This window comes from Globicephala melas, chromosome 18, assembly GCF_963455315.2.
Source record: "Globicephala melas chromosome 18, mGloMel1.2, whole genome shotgun sequence".
Lineage (NCBI taxonomy): Eukaryota > Metazoa > Chordata > Mammalia > Artiodactyla > Delphinidae > Globicephala > Globicephala melas.
In genome coordinates, this window is record NC_083331.1 from 4,895,515 (window position 1) to 4,913,085 (window position 17,571).

The 17,571-nt window shown below is 39.4% G+C and overlaps 2 protein-coding genes across 4 annotated transcripts in view; one reads left to right on the plus strand and one right to left on the minus strand.

Annotated features, from left to right (window-relative positions):
• Positions 1 to 17,571, plus strand: part of LOC132593877 (collagen alpha-1(I) chain-like) — a 71,014-nt gene that overhangs the window by 37,571 nt on the left and 15,872 nt on the right. The gene's annotated exons all lie outside the window — the stretch shown is intronic.
• Positions 1 to 17,571, minus strand: part of LNX2 (ligand of numb-protein X 2) — a 164,686-nt gene that overhangs the window by 12,368 nt on the left and 134,747 nt on the right. For all 3 annotated transcript variants that reach the window (XM_060287937.2, XM_030882614.3, XM_060287938.2), the window contains 4 exons: positions 13,857 to 14,225; positions 10,334 to 10,471; positions 6,734 to 6,911; positions 1,826 to 2,057 (listed from right to left, as the gene is read on the minus strand). In XM_060287937.2, the coding sequence (XP_060143920.1) occupies positions 1,826 to 2,057; positions 6,734 to 6,911; positions 10,334 to 10,471; positions 13,857 to 14,225 (917 nt within the window). The remainder of the gene's footprint in view (positions 1 to 1,825; positions 2,058 to 6,733; positions 6,912 to 10,333; positions 10,472 to 13,856; positions 14,226 to 17,571) is intronic.

A 17,571-nucleotide genomic window follows, 5' to 3' on the forward strand; every position in this document is an offset into this window, starting at 1 on the left:
GGCTGCCATAAAACCAGCTGCTGCGTTCTCCTCTGAGGTTCTGAAGCTCCCCTTCTGTCCTGGCTAATCTTCCCGCTGGTGAGGGGGCCTCCCAGGATGCAGGAACCTTTCCTCTTTCACAGCTCCCTCCCAGGGGCACAGGTCCTGTCCTGATTCCTGTCTCACTTTCTTTTTCTCTTTCTTTTGTCCTGCCTGGTTATGTGAAGATTTTCTTGCCCTTTCAGCAGTCTGAGGTCTTCTGCCAGCATTCAGTAGATACTCTGTGAGAATTGTTCCACATGTAGATGTATTTGTGGGAGGTGGTGAGCTTCACGTCCTACTACTTCGCCATCTTGATCACTTATCCATTTTTCCTTCTCAGGATTGCTTTGGCTATTTGGGGTCTTTTGTGTTTCCATACAACTTTTTAATTTTTTTAGTTCTGTGAAGAATGCCCTTGGTAATTTGATAGGGATTGCATCGACTCTGTAGATTGCCTTGTACTATCCTGTGCACTTCTCATCTAAAATCTTTGTTATTCTTCCTGGCACATCAGAAACTGCTCTGAACAAAGGAAGAGATACCCCAAAACTAGCCTGGAATAACAAATAAGGAAAGCTACAAGAAGCATGGGGGTTTCTCCAGGACGCCGTTGGTCTCGGCCTGTGCAGCAGCGGAGTTGGGCACTTGGGCAGAACTGCTCAGCATGAGGGTACAACTTCACACACAAAGTTCTGGGCTGAGTGTTTAATAAGATCAGTTAGGTTCCTTCTGACAGCTGACACCTCACAACTTAGATGGCATGTCTGCAGGAGTTGAATAGGAACCATTTAAATCTATGTTGACTTTTTAATGGGGAAAAAAATCAGTTTTTAAATATATGAAGCAGTTAATCATCTCTGTCATGAAAAATCTCTCCACAGGGGCCCTAGAGTTCCCTGAAACAGTTATTCTATTACAGTTTTATGCCCTCTTACTTTTTTTTTCTTCTTCTTTTAACTGAGAGGACAAGTCAGCAAGTTAAATTAATAAATGAAATCCAATAGTATCCTTGCTTTTTGTGTTATTCTTCATGTGAAAGTACTTTATAAACCATATAGCACTGTATAAATGCTAGTTATTATAAATTTATTCCACATGAAGCTAGATGGCTCAGAAACGGGCATATTCTTATTGCTTAAAGAATCAGTCATTTTCATACCAGTTTAAAAGTCAAAACGTTTCATCGTATTTCAGTTTCAGGATTCTTCTGTACAATAAGAATCTAAACTGAGTTGGAAACAAATGAAGATGGTAATTCACATCCTCTCTACCTCAGTACCAAATTACACAACTACCACCTGGAGGTTCCAAAATGTCTCACGACCAGACACCGACCAACTACAGAATGTCCTGTCTGGTGAGCCGGTCATGAGCTGTGACCTCCTCCTAAAGGGGGTCAAGAGCAGTAACGCTTGAACAGCAAGGGTGTGGCCTAAAGACTCTTATGTCCAATAAAAACTCCGTTTTACACTCCTTTGTAAGAAGAGTAGGGCTTTTAGAAAGACTTCTGGGATAGGGAAAGGCCCCACACTTTGACCTATTTTTTTCCGGTGAAAAAATGCACATAAGTCTAAGCATGTATCAGAGTGAATGTTGGTAAAGCTGTTCTAAGCAAGAGACTGACCACCCAATCTCATAGCTGGCCCACTGGGGAGCCTTTTGTAGGAATGAACAGAATAGCTTTATTTATTTTTGTAAACAGAGGTAAGTCTTTTCAGCTTCGTTCTTAATTTGCTGTGCTACCCCGATGAAGATTGCAATTGCAATTGCAATTTTCCATAAAACAACAGAAAAGCTGCAGTACCTGGGCAGCCCAAGCCACATGACCCATGACGGGGACCAGCTGGCATCATACTCATTCTCGCTGACAGTGCTGGGCTGCTCATCTGGGCCATGGGTGGCCTCCTCCACAACCTGCACCTCCAGTGCTTTCAGGGCCACCGTGGGTGACGTGGCGCTGGCCTTCAGCATAGCCACAGCCTCACTGTGACTTAAACTGGTCAAATCGATGCCATTGATATTCAACAAGATGTCACCTGTTCAAATAAGGGAGCAAGAAAAATGAGCCACCAAGTGAGTACTTCCCTGTAAATCCTGTTATCTGTAAACTAATTAACAAAGGTTAGTTCCAAAAACTCAGATGACATAATAAGGGAAAAGACCATTTTTCTCTTTATAATTCTTAGAATACTGAGGAAAAATCCAATTCATGGACAACACTCCAAAACAATTCAAAAATTTTAAACAATTCCAAAATTTTAAACAATGTAATAATATGTAGGAAAAGGTTTGGCTCGAGGCTCTGGAATGCAGTTGGGGTCCACATCATCAGCCCTGGTATAGCTGTGGACGGGCCCTGGGCACCTTCATTTCTCTTCTTACCCTTCCTTCCAATTAGAAAGTGATTTGATCTTTTGCTCTTAGAAGGGAATTTTTAATATATTCTACTTTATACTGATACGGTTTTATACATCTAGACAGCCCTACATAGTTCACTCAGTGCAATCATCTCAGTATGTAGAGAAGATACCCTTGGGCCTACACAAAGAAATGAAACTTGTGATTTGAACATGTCCTGCTTGAAGAAGAAAACTAGTCTTTGTTGCTCTGCCAAGTAATATAATAAAAAAGAGCAATGAGGCTCATATAAAAGGTTAGGAAGGAAAAGGATTAGTTTTATAGGAAGCACAAATGTTTGTACTAAGAAAGCCCACGGAAAATCCTCCCCCAATTCATCATTTTTCAGATTATTAAAGCAAAACATTCTCTTTGTAGAAAACTTCGAAAACATAAAATAACAAGAAGGAAATAAAATTACCTCAAATTCCACAACAGAACAAATAACTAACTTTTAAAAAGCCTTCTAAAGATATAATTCATATACCAAAGTCTGTAATTTTATGGTTTTATAGTCACAGAGTTGTACAACCATCATGTCATTCTTAGAAAATTTTTATCACCACCCCCAAAACCCTGTACCCATTAGTAATCAGTTCCCTTCCCTGAGTCCTAAACAACTGCTAATCTACTTTCCATCTCTATAGATTTGCCTTTTCTGGATATTTCATATAAATGGAATCATGTGGTCTTTTCTGACTGGCTTCTTTTACTTAGCATGTTTCCAAGATTCATTTATATTGTACAATGTGTCAATATTTCATTCCTTTTTATGGCCAAGTAATATTCCATTGTATGGATAAATCACAGTCTCTTCATCCATTCACCAGTAAATGGACATTTGGGATGTTTTTACTTTTTGGCTATTATGGAAAATACTGCTATAAACCTTCACGTACAAGTTTTTGTGTGAACATGCTTTCATTTCACTAGGAATGGAATTGCTGGGTCATGTGACAACTGTTTAACTTTCTGAAGAACTGCTAAACTGTTTTACAACACAGTTGTACTGTTTTACATTCTCTCTGGCAAATATATGAGAGTCTCGATTTCTTTACATCCTTGCCAAATGTTATTGTCTTTTTTTTCTATATTCATCCTAGCGATGAATTTGCATTTCCCAATAACTAATGTCACTGAGTATCTTTTCAAGTGATTATTGTCCATCTGTGTATTTTCTTGGGAGAAATGTCTATTCAGATCAGTTGCCCATTTTTAAATTGGGTTATTTGTCTTTTATTATTGAGCTATAAGGGTTCTGTAATCCCAAACTCCTAATTTATCCCTCCCCACCATGTTTCCCCTTCAGTAACTATAAGTTTGTTTTCAAAGTCTGTGAGTCTGTTTTGTAAATAAGTTGACTTGTATTTTTTTTAGATTCCCTATATAAGTTGATGTCATATGATATTTGCCTTTCTCTGTATGACTTCACTTAGTATGAGGATCTCTAGGTCCATCCATGTTGCTGCAACTGGCACTATTTCGTCTTTTTAATGGCTGAGTAATATTCCATTGTAATATGTACCACATCATCTTTATCCATTCATCTGTTGATGGACACTTAGGTTGCTTCCATGTGTTGGCTATTATAAATAGTGCTGATATGAATATCGGGGTGCACATATCTTTTCAAATTATGATGTTCTCCAAATACATGCCCAGGAATGGGATTGCAGGATATGGTAGCTCCATTTTTATTTTTTAAAGGAATCTCCATACTGTTATCCATAGTAGTTGTACCAATTTACATTCCCAACAACACTGTAGGGAGGGTTCCTTTTTCTCCACACCCTCTCCAGCATTTATTATTTGTAGACTTTTTGATGATGGGCATTCTGACTGGTGTGAGGTGATATCTAGTAATTAGTGACGTTGAGCATCTTTTCACATGCCTTTTGGCCATCTGTAGATTAACAGACCATAAGTGCGTGTATTTATTTCTGGGCTATCCTGTTCCGTTGATCTATATTTCTGTTTTTGTGCCAGTACCACACTGTTGTGATTACTGTAGCATTATAGTATAGTTTGAGGTCAGGGAGCCTGTTTCCTCCAGCTCCATTTTTCTTTCTCAAGATTGCTTTAGCTATTCGGGGCATTTTGTGTTTTCATACAAATTTTAAAATTTACTGTTCTGTGAAAAATGCCATTGGTAATCTGACAGGAATTGCACTGAATCTGTTGATTGCCTTGGGTAGTACAGTCACTTTGACAGTATTGATTCTTCTGATCCAAGGACATGGTATATCTTTCCATCTGTCTCATCCTTGATTTCTTTCATCAGTGTCTTATTTTTCAGAGTGCAGGTCTTTTGCCTCCTTAGGTAGGTTTATTCTTGGGTATTTTTATTCTTTTTGATGGAGTGGTAATTGGGATTGTTTCCTTAATTCCTCTTTTTGGTCTTTCACTGTTAGTGTATAGAAATGCAACAGATTTCTGTGTATTAATTTTGTATGCTGCTACTTTATCGAATTCATTGGTGAGCTGTAGTAGTTTTCTGGTAGCACGTTTAGGATTTTCTGTGTATAGTGTCATGTCGTCTGCAAACAATGACAGTTTCACTTCTTTTCCAATTTGGATTCCTTTTATTTCCTTTTCTCCTCTTGATTGCTGTGGCTAGGGCTTTCAAAACTATGTTGAGTAAAAGTGGCGAGAGTGGACATCCTTGTCTTGTTCCTGATCTTAGAGGAAATGCTTTCAGCTTTTCACCATTGAGTATGATGTTAGCTGTGGGTTTGTCATATATGGCCTTTATGATGTTGAGGTAGGTTCCCTCCGTGCCCACTTTCTGGAGAGTTTTTATCATAAATGGATGTTGAATTCTGTCAAAAGCTTTTTCTGCATCTATTGAGATGATCATATGATTTTTATCCTTCAATTTGTTAATGTGGTGTATCACACAGATTGATTTGTGGACACTGAAAAATCCTTCCACCCCTGGGATAAATCCCACTTGATCATGGTGTATGATCCTTTTAATGTACTGTTGGATTCAGTTTGCTAGTATTTCGTTGAGGATTTTTGAGTCTATGTTCATCAGTGATATTGGCCTGTAATTTTCCTTTTTTGTGGTATCTTTGTCTGATTTTGGTATCAGGGTGATGGTGGCTTCACAGAATGCAATTTTTGGTAATAGTTTTGGAAGGATAGGTGTTAACTCTTGTCTAAATGTTTGATAGAATGCTCCTATGAAGCCATCTGGTCCTGGACTTTTGTTTATTGGGAGTTTTTTAATGACAGATACAATTTCAGTACTTGTAATTGGTCTGTTCATTTTTTTATATCTTCCTGGTTTAGTCTTGGGAGATTGCACCTTTCCTAAGAACTTGTCCATTTCTTCTAGGTTGTCCCTTATTGCCACAGAGTTGCTTGTAGTAGTCTCTACGGTCCTTTATATTTCTGTTGTGTTGGTTGTGGCTTCTCCTTTTTTCATTTCTAATTTTATTGATTTAGACCCTCTCCCTTTTTTTCTTGAGTCTGGCTAAAGGTTTATCAATTTTGTTCATCTTTTCAAAGAACGAGCTTTTAGTTTGATTGTTTCTATGTCTTTATTGCGTGTGTTTTTGGTGTCATATCTATGATAACCATTGATTAATCTGTTTCTATGTCTTTATTGCTTGTGTTTTTGGTGTCATATCTATGATAACCATTGATTAATCTGTTGCATAAGCCAAGGCCATGAGGGTTTACACTTGATTTTCTTCTAAAAGTTTTAGCTCTTACATTTAGGTCTTGGATCAGTTAATTTTTGTGTATGACTTCATTTTTGGAGAAATAGCTTTCAAGACTCACTTTTCCATATGAACCAAGTGTATGGAGAATGCTACTGTTACCACTACCACCCCCACCCACACAAATTATATAGTATCAATCAATGGGGGTTGTGAAATTGTGAATGAATTAATCCCTAAAAACCACTCCTTTTTATTAAGTTTGTCTCTGCTCCACCTCTTCTGTGATCCTCCTCCCACCCAGACACCTTTTTAATAAGCAACAAGTGTATTTCAGTGAGATGATCCTTCAAAGTATCTGGTCTACCATAATGCTGGAAGCATAAATCTCTTAGAGGGTCTTTTCCAACATAAAATAATCCAACAGTCAGAGTAACTGTTAGAAAGATTATTAAGCTTCAGCAATCTCCCTTTATGTTAGGCATTTTTCTAACCTTATATAGAGAGGCTTTATGCTTCCATTATGTACAGGACATTTTAAAGGATTTTAAAAAGCCATGTTTAATAGGAAACTTTGTAGACATTATTTTTAAAAATGTGAGTTGACTTTGGGAGATGTGGTGAAACTGTACAAGATCCTAGCTTACCTCTCTTGATTCTGCCATCACGTGCAAGGCAGCCATGAGGTGGCACACTGGTCACAAAGATGGGCAGTTCGCCACTTTTACTTCCTCGGCCCCCAGCTACTGTCATTCCAAGGGACTCGTGTGGTTCCTTCTTTATAGTAATGTGTTTTTCTTGGCATGTAACACACTGGGCAAGATCCTGAACATGAGAGGAAAAATTTATTGGATAATGAATAATATATATAGTTGAAGTAATGACAGCTAAAGTAAAGACATAACGTGGCAATTTTAAAGTCATTAAAAAAAAAAATCACTATAGAACTGAAAGCAATACACAGTTCTTCAGAGGCCCATGAGCCCTGTGGATCACAATGGCAAACTTTGGACTACTGTATTTTCACAGGACTATAAAAACTCAGGACTGTTGACATAGGGGAAGTCAAAGTAAAATAAGCATATCATTTGTATAATTACCTTCAGCCCAAATATAAAAGTAAATAATGCATTTCAATTTTAAGATTCTGAAGAAGCCAATTAATTTTACTTCCACTTTTCTCCTATATTCTTTGAGAGAAAAGTTGACATAGTATAAAAGTGTGGATTTTACTAACTGCCAGAAAAAAGCTACAGAGCTCTCTTCTGATTCTGACTAACAAGGGTTATCAGAGCACTCAATCGTGAAGCAGGTGCAAATCTACCTTCAAAATTTGTGAAAAGATAAAAGGATATGAAATAATTGAATTTTTGAAGTTAATCACAGGGAAATCCCCAACAAACTATATTCTCAGGGAAAAGCTATTTTTACTGACATTTGTTACTGTTACCTGTTACTGAGATACTCCTGGAAGAAAAGGAGAATCTAAAATACCACTTTTCTGAATTAGAATTCAACAAAATCAAGGTGTACATATGCAATACGAATATTAAAATAACATTTATCGAAGGCTTAACTATGTGCAAAAAGCTCACAGCTTTACATGCGTCATTTCATTAATCTTCAGAGTGGTCCTGAAAAGTAAGTACTATCATTGGCCCCATTTTGTGGATGAGGAAACAACTTAGAGAGGTCATGTAACTTGCCCCAAAAAATACAACTGTAAGTTCCTGCATAGGGATTTGAGCAGATGCAAATATATAAACATATGCTTTGCATATGTGCACATAATATGTATACATATTGTTTATATGTCCCCACACCACATGATTACTGTCCTGTTAAGTGTAACAGTGGAAGCTAATGTCTCAAAAGGTTTCCAACATTTATCAGCTCTGAGAAAATGTAGATAATAACATTATTAACAATATCAACAATAGAAATATGAGTTACCTTTACAGAATTATAACATTCCTTAGTGACATTATTTTAAAGTGCTGACAATCTGTGACTCAGGCCTTGGAACTGCAGGCCCATCTCCCTTTCTCTGGTCCTGGAATCCATGTACTCTTGAAATGTTATTAAGGCAACCACCTGCAGTAACAGCCTGGTGTTTCTAGAGAATGTTATGACCTAGTAGAAAACGTGGAAATGTCCTAAGGCAGTCTCCTGTTTCAAGGTATGAAATCTGTCTTAGTATAAACCGGGCAGAACCCACTTTATTATGAAGACAACGCATGTAAACTCAGTCTCGAGTGTATTTATAAGCAGTTTTGGCTTGCAGGTATTTAATCAATTAAAGGTGGCAGTTTTATTCCTCTAGATGGCTCAGATATATATATATACATTATTTTTTCCTCAGGAACCAAACCAGACTTCAAAGATTATACTCAGAATACTTCAAGGAAAGTTCTAAATCATACAAATGTTTATCTAAGCAGCTACCTCAGAGGCCTAGTAGCAGGCTAATGTATACTGTAATTTTTAATGATGATTATAATCATCTGAACACGTTTTCTGGTGAATCTGTTTATTTTCCCTAGGAGACCCTTATTTTTCTAAATCAGGATTTTATATAACAAATGCAGTATATTAGTAGCAAATAGCTAACACTTAAAAGTACATTTCATGTGGCTGTTCTAACCAATAAGAGTTGCAGAGTACACAGAATAAGAATAAATTCAGCATTACTATTTAAAACGTTGTCACAGAAAGTTAAAGACAATAAGAGCAGCAGAGTTGAGAGAAGAATATGTTCCCCAAACAAATAAGCAGAGTTCTCTATATGAACGTTGGGATGACTAAGTACAGTTTTAAAAATTGTCTTAAAAATCATGTCATAGACACTCATGTTCAAATTACTGTAAAATTCAGTGACATAAAAGGGTCAATAATCAATTTTTGCCTTATATTGTAATTTTAGGAATATATATGTAATGCATAAAGGACAAGCCATATGAAACTATTCAAAACTCCAAAACAATAACTCCTTTTTCATAGTCATCATCATGAAGGCAATATTATAGGTTTCCTTCATACTTTCAGTTTCAGTTCAGAAATGAGAACAAGTCTGTGGTTACATTTTCTTAAAAATATTAACTAAACCAAAGACCAGTGACAAGTCTCTACTTGAGCTCTGAAAACCAGATAAACCTGATGGGCGAAAAGTACTTGTGCCTTTAAGGGATGCTTTCTTAGGGTACCTGTGACATTCCAAAGGTAAGTATTCTCTCAAATACTGTACTTACATTAAGAAGTCATTTTAGCACACAGGGAACTTCCTGTGGTTTTAAGCAGACCAACAGATGTTTTTGTTTAGTAACTTACAATTTTACTTAAAGAGAAGGACTTTGGAAGCTCATATTTAGCTTGTATTTTCACACAGTTGAGTAAACATCATTTTAAAAACCCCAGCCTGGGACATCCATGGTGGTCCAGTGGTTAAGACTCCGTGCTTCCACTGCAGGGGGCACGGGTTTGATCCCACATGCTCAGCCGAAAAAAAAGGAAACAAAAAAACCAAAGAAACCCCAGCCTACCAGAAAGTGAGCTCAAATGAAGGAAACAATATCAAGAATGAACTACCAAAAAAAAAAGAAGAATGAACTACCACCCTTTTTAAATTTCTGCAACTAAAGTGAGACAGTATCAAGATTCTCAGCACAGGTAAATGACCTTGGTATATATCATAAAACCGGTAAAATACTGAAGAAGCAGGGAAAATCCTCAACATACAGGAATTTTAAAATATTTAGGGTAGTCTTCCTATACTATTCATATAACAAAAAATATGCTATACATGTAGCTATCGAAGTTTATGAGTTATATGTTTAATATGCACATATCTAATTCTGTTGTAGGCAAGCTATCCAGTTGCTAAGTACAGGCTGTCAATCATTGTCTTCACTATGCTTTTTCAGTTACATAACCAACTGTCACATTTAAATGAGTAAGCCGAGATAAACCCCACTTTCAAGCAGAACTAAACAAACCGAAGATTTTTCTGGACAGTCAAACATTTCTCATCAATCACCTGGCAGAGGGTCCTTCCCCACCAAGAAACTCTACTGGTTGAGGGACTGAGACAATGCAGTCACTCTCCAAGGCAGCAAAACACACTGCGCATCCCAAACAAACACCTAGTGCACTTTCTCCAACAGAGTTAACAGCCCTCATAAATCCTCCCAGCTTGTAATGATCATCCTTTGAGGGTGGATGAATTAAGAACCACAAACAAGGCACCTTACCTTATGTGAGCTGGGTCTGTTGTAAGGCAGCGGCTGTGCGTGGTGCTGGCTGCTCTGAGTTCCTGCTTCTCGGACAGCGTTTCCAGGCTGGGGCTTCCCTGGTCTAGCAATTGTTAAATTCACCCTCTCGCCACTAGCCTGGAGAAAACACACAGACACGACTGCCAGTCATTAACGATGCTTCTCATTTCACAAAGCACAGGCACTCCTCACCGAGCCAGTGCCTTGCCTGGGGGGGACTGCAGGCACCCGGTGGTCGGAGAAGGGAGCTCTTCTCGTGAGCTCATGTTTTAAGACGTCTGCAGCTGAGACGCATGTGCACGGCTCTTGGACAGACTCTCCCCAAGCCCGCTTCCACACAACCCAGGCAAAGCAAACTGCCCTTGTTCTTTCCCCATGATTTCCTGAAGGGTAACTTTCTTCTGATACTTCTCTGCCCCTTCAAGGTTGGCCTTGGCGTTGTGAGGGAGAGAGCAAAGAAAAGAATAAAAGAGGAAGAACTGATTCGAAACCTGATTAAAATCCACTGCGACTTTACAAATATATTCCATGGTGGCTATTTTGGAAGTAATAATCAGTGAAACTATGCACAGCTTTGTTTCTGTTTGCTAGAAGTTTGAGTCAAAAATAGGACATCAGCTTAAATAATCCTGGAAAGAATGATTCTAGAGATCCTGTATAAGATTGTATTTATATAAATATTGCACACACACCTGTGTTAATTATCGTATTAGAGGTTTGTGACTATCATTTTAAATTTAGAGGCCCATTATCTATATCCGTATATATTTTAAACGTAGATGTACATCTATTTTTAAAAGTTATTTTATCTTTGCTTTTAAAGTACAGGCCTGATTTATTTGAAGGTGACTCTTGGTCATGACCACAATTCCCAATTGCATTATTACTCCTATGGGAAATTATGATGGCCTGCTTTCAAGGAATTGTGGTAGAAAGTGGGGACCTCCCCCATGATTACAGTCAGTAATGTTAAGAAATCACTATTTTCAGTTCTTTCCCCAAGTATTATTGAGATAAATTGACATATATCACTGTATTATTTTTAGTTTTTAAACTGGAGAATAAGTGTTAATTTTTATGTCCACCTAAAAAACATTTGCTTATTCAAGCATTTTATTCAACTAAATTTCAAACAAGTTTCTCAAAATAACTGAAAGAAAATCAATACGTGGCCAGATTCCCAAAGCACAGAGTCTGGGTACTTGATCTAAGGGGTAAATACAGAGTAGAATCCTGATGTTGAAAATTCTCACACTTCACATCATGTGATTGCACGGCGTGAAGTGGCGAGACGCTCCATCTGTGACTTTACTTCAATGTACATGTACAGAATTAGTTTCATTACTGCTTACTGCCTCATAACCACCAAATACTCTAATTAGTATTTCAACTTTCACTGGAAAACCCCTGCATATGCAAAACCTATTATTAATAGAAACAAATCCTTAATCATTCTAGATTTTTTGAAAGACAAAATTCTGTGCATGTGATGGAAGTGGGCATTTAGGACTTTAATGATGGACCAACATTTGGGTTTAGGCTGACTTTAAACAGACTGCACATCTAATATGTCAGGGATTCAAACACAGCAAAAAAAGTTCTGTTAAATTCAAGATTTTTAAAAATGCAAGATGTTCAAATAACAATACGCTTAAGTCATAGTTGAGTAGTACACTCTGATGCTGGGAGTATAAATTGGTATGATCTGATCTTTCTGGAGGGAAGTTTAGCAAAATGTCTTAAAATGAAAACAAAACATGAAAGTCTGTCAATAGGGGAACATTGAATCAGCTAGTAAAGATCATGATGGGGTTCTACACTTTCATGGTGAGAAGTTCACAACATACTGCTGACAAAGTTGCAAACTCAGAATTTACAAGATAAGCACGTGTGTAAGTATTGTGTAAATTTGTATCTATCTGTGGACATACACACTCAAAAGTTTGTAAGGATGTCCTCCAAACACTTAACATTGATACAGCTTGGGGTGTTTAGACTGGATTTGATTGTAACTTCTTTTCAGTGTTTTGTCTTCAGTGTGCTCCTTTTTAGACATGCAGTATGTGTTATTTTTATAATCCTCAATAAGACTTCATTTTTTTTCAAAAAGAAGTTGAGCAACTTGAGTTTTCTATAGTCTGGGAAAAATCACAGCACAAAATATGCAACTATTTGCATTATAAAAATCCAAATAAAATATATTATGAAAAATTTTAAATGTGTTTTCTACCTGTGTAACTATATTTTCTACATTTTGGTTAGAAATCTAGTAAGGACCATCTATTTAGGAATTAGTGTACTGTAACATTGCCTGAAATACATACAGGCAATATATTTCTCTCTTCCTTTCCATCTTACTGATCGGACTTCTCACTTCAGAAAGTCCACTCGACTTGCCTATTTCTGTTAACAAATCCCCAAAATGGATTAACTTTCTTCTTCTCCCCCTGCCCCCCGCAAGATGAACTTGATCTCAGCAGTGCAGCGGCTGGCGTGATCCACAGGTAAAGCTCCTGGTGCCCCGAATGCTGCCTCTGATTTGAGGGGATTTCAAGGCATTCAATTTTTTTAAGCCTCGAGTCTATGAAATAAAACCAATACCTGAACCGCCTCTCAATGCAATATGGCTGTGAGCGTGTGTGTGTGTTTCCTTAAGGCTATACTGAACCAAAAAGTGGGAGAAAAGGCAGTAGGTTAAAGGGGAGTGAGACGTGGGTTTTCTTAGTGTTAACATCTCATTGTTATTTGATTCTATGTATATATATATACCTATTTTCGTGACTATCAACCGACCTTAATTCCAAAAGTTCGGTTATATTAACTAATGCATGGTTTCCACTGGTAGTGTGTGTGGTGCTCGCTTAAACGCTCCCATTTTGCTTCACCCTCGTACAAGGCTGCAGGAGACAGCCACGTTAAACGCCACAGCACGCTGCAGAGATCTTCTCGGATGGTTTTAATGTATCTGCTTTGATGCTCTTACTAAAAACATGTTTTTTCTCTAATCATGACTACCTCCAGAGATACTGTGAGGACAATATTATGTGTTTGAAATGCTCTGAATTCCTTTAAAAAAAAAAAAAGGCACTATAGAAATAAGTTGCTCTGAATAAAAGGTGATTTTCCCCCTCATTTTCATGGATTGTGCAGTAAAGGTGAGAGGTGAGTGAAGAGACCAGGTGAGCTACACCCTCGGTGACCACAGCTCCTTGGGGGTCTCACCTTCTCCCTTGTCAAGTGTGGACACTGCCATCTGCCACGTGAAACCTAGGGCCTTTCCTCCAGAAACAGCCCGCCTACAAGTTCATGGGTGTGCACACCAGAAGGGAGTCACCTGGGCTGAGCTTAGACTGGTGTGGACTGTGAAGAATTAGGTAGCTGTGCTCGACTGTCCAGCGAAGTCTCAAGCACCCCCTGGATCCCTGTGTCCCCTGCTAGTGAGAACCAAGGCTGCGCGACGGCAGGAAGGCTGAGGGCCTGGAGCGGGCGCGAGGGGGCTCACCTGGATGATCTGGGCAGCCAGCTCGGGTGTCCCGTGCTTCAGGTCGTGGCCGTTGACGGCCAGCACCCGGTCGTTGCCGCTCAGCCTGCCGTCCTGCGCCGCCAGCCCCCCTTCCAGCAGGTCGAGGACGAAGACGCCCGGCTCGTCGGTCCTTCGGACGAGTTTGATGCCGAGCTGTTCGGCAGAGTCCCGTTTGTGAAGAACCACCTGGAAAACCTCTTCCGGGGGTGAGCCGCCCACGGGGCGGCTGTGCGCGCGGCCGCCGCAGCGTCTCTCCCGGAGCACAGTGAGGTGCAGCGTGCTGCAGGGCTGCGACAGCACGGCGCGGGCGTGGTTGTGGGACACGCTGCTGATGTTGTGGTGGTTGACCTGGAAAAGAGGGTGACGGCCGAAGCGTGACAATCTTTTTATCCTCCCAGCTTGTAGCAATGTTCATATAAGGGTTCCGAAGGAAACTGACGTTGTGAAAATGATACACAATCGTTACTTACAAAGACAAGCACTCCAAAGACATTTTAAAACGTACAGCGTTCCTAAAATTAACTTACAGTGACTAGCATTAAGTAGAGAATAGTCGTCAAGATCACAGGCTTTAATGATAGTCTTGAATGAGGGTCCTTGGTTCTGCCGTATAACTGGATAACCTCGGGCAAATTACAGAACTTGTTTCCTCACCTGTAAAACGTGTTTACCATCCACTTCACAGGGTCAGGAAGTGCACGACTAGACAACATCAGACAGGGCAAGTGCTCATGAAAGACTAGTTCTAGTGGGACAGAAACTGAAGTGCTACTGGATTACAAAGTTACTTTTCCAAAATGAAATACACTTAAGCTAGAGAAAACAGTTTTAAGGAAAGTGGTGCACTCAAGTATACAGCCTTATATTAGATGAGTGACTTTTACTTTAAAGAAGAGCCGATAATCATAATTCCACTAATTATCTGGCACACAAGTGTAACATATCTTATAAAATAAGCATAATTTAATACAGAACATTTACTTATTAAACTTTATAACCTTGAAATAAGTACAGTGACTGATCCTTGGACCTGTAACGTCACTGAGAAAATATACCCACCTTCAGTTATTTACCTAGTTAGAGGAATTAGCACAGTTCTTGGTATTTATCACAGTGAGAGCTCCTCTGAATCTGCCTGAGGTGAAAGTGAGGGGGAACCAGCGCTCTGAACACCAGTTATGTGACAGGCTCTGGGTGAGGTGTGAGGTTAAATTTTTTTCACATGAAATCTATGTGAAGCAAGACCTCCCCCCTTTCTGTTAATCTAGGGTTGATAGTTTTGAACACCGTTAACTTGAATTTTGTTGATTTTGGCCTGTTGGCATCTTTAAAGATTCAGTCATCAAATTCATAGATGGCATACACAAAGTTGCTATTCTCCCCAGTCTGCAACATCTATGCATTTGGTAGCCATCCAAGCCCTCAATAAAAACACTGAATACAGGGTCAAGTAGAGAATTAAGGCAGTTTCTAAAAAAAGTAGCCTGACATGAATCCATTAATCAAAAACCATCATTTCTGGCTACTCAGCTAAGAGCTACCTATCTCTAGGCTCACAGCTTTCCGTCTTATATTCAGGTATATCACAAATGGCTTCACGAAATATCTGGCTGAAATCCAGCCATAGCCGTGTGCAACCATGCAGCCTCACAGTATCCTTGGGAAGTAGGTGTGGAATATCCCACAGCTGGAAGATTTTTTCCTTCATGAATGTGTGGTGGCTGGCAAAAGGCAGAGAAAGCAGAGACCAGATAAAATACTGTCTCCAGGCTTCGTAAAAATAGCACCAGCAATAGTAAACTCTACCACTTCGGCTAAAGGTGTTTTGTACCAATGCAATGAACATATGGCTGCAATTATTTTCCTTCAAAACTGAACATGCCTCAGTCACTGATGATGGATCAAACTGAAAATACTTCAAAAGTTATATTATCTTTAATAGTGACACTGATGTAATTTATAACTAATTTTTTTCTTCAAACTGCTCAAAAGGCTGCATCACAAAAGGCCTCCTCTTCCAAGAGGCTATTTAGTAGAATAAGGGTGTGTGTGTGTGTGTGTGTGTGTGTGTGTGTGTGTGTGTGTGTGTGTGTGTGTGTGTGTGTGTGTGTGTGTGTGTGTGTCTGTGTGTGTCTGTGTGTGTGTGTCTGTGTGTGTGTGTGTGTGTGTGTGTGTCTCCTCTTCCAAGAGGCTACTTAGTAGAATAAGGGGGGTGTGTGTGTGTGTGTGTGAGATGCGGGGAGACCGAAGCCACACCCTGTCACTGCACACAGTTTGCTGAAATAGAAGCACAGGCAGCTTGACAGCTCTTTGCTCTATAAATAAACCGTCTTTCCCACTCCTGGGGATTTTCAGATGGGCTCACTGTATTATTTATGTATCTTATACAGAGTTGGACCAGGTAGTAAACCAGGTAGTAAAAAAATTCCAAGCAGCCTTATTTCCCAGCGTTTACTTTTGAATGACCATAAATACTCCACATTTGGGCAAGGGGCGTGGCTTTACTTACTGGCTCCAGCATACCAGTCAGAGGCCGAGCAGAAGTCAGGGCCCACAGTAGGAGAGATCCTTTTGAATCCATTAACCAGGTTATGTGTTCTTACTTTTCTTACCAATTTGAATCATTCAACTGGACTTATTAAGATGATCATTACTAGAGATATTAATATGTGTGCCTCCGTAAACAATAATAGTGCCTTGGAATTTCTACAATGTAAATTTATAGCTATGAGTTAATTTCCAAAAATGCAGTCAATAATTTCAGATAACTAATTTTACTTGAGTTGTAAGGATTCAATTATATTACTAAACACAATTCTCTAAAATAGAAGAGTAAAAGGCCAGCTGCTGAAATATATTAGCAAATAAAGCCTGAAAAACTATTTAACCTCAATGGTATTCAAAGAAATGCAGATAAAAACAAAGCATTTGGGGCTTCCCTGGTGGCGCAGTGGTTGGGAGTCAGTCTGCCGATGCAGGGGACGCGGGTTCGTGCCCTGTCCGGGAAGATCCCACATGCCGCGGAGCGGCTGGGCCTGTGAGCCATGGCCGCTGAGCCTGTGCGTCTGGAGCCTGTGCTCCGCAACGGGAGAGGCCACAACAGTGAGAGGCCTGCGTACCGCAAAAAAACAAAACAAAAAAACCCAAAGCATTTGTTTTTACCTTTAGAATTTAGGAAAAGAATGAGAAATATATACAAATGTTAATACCCAATGCTAGTACATCACTGGTAGCAAAAAAGAAAACACAAAAATGAATGCACACTTATTAATAGAGAGGCTGGAAGTGGGAGAAAATGGGAGAGAGAAAGAACGCTGTACGAGCTGCAGACAGGAGCCACCGGGCTCTCCTGGTCTGGGCCACCCGGGTGTCAAAATGTCAGGGCGGCCAGCAGACTCGGACTGCGAGCTGGGAAGTCGGGAACACAGGGAAGGTTTTGCCAGCCTGGCACAGCCAGAGTACTAATGTCATAAAATGACAGCAAATACAGCATACAGTAAATAGCTATCTTTTACTAGTAAACACAGTGAAGAGCTAGCTACGGTATGATCAGGAAGCTGATTTTATATAAGCGGGACTGGTTACACTTCCTGTACCCCCTACTTCTTCTTAGTATTTAGTAAGAAACAAAACCTTGCTAGAAAGCTCAGTCTGTGTCAGCCTTGCTAAGGGCAATGAAGGAAGGGTTTGGGGC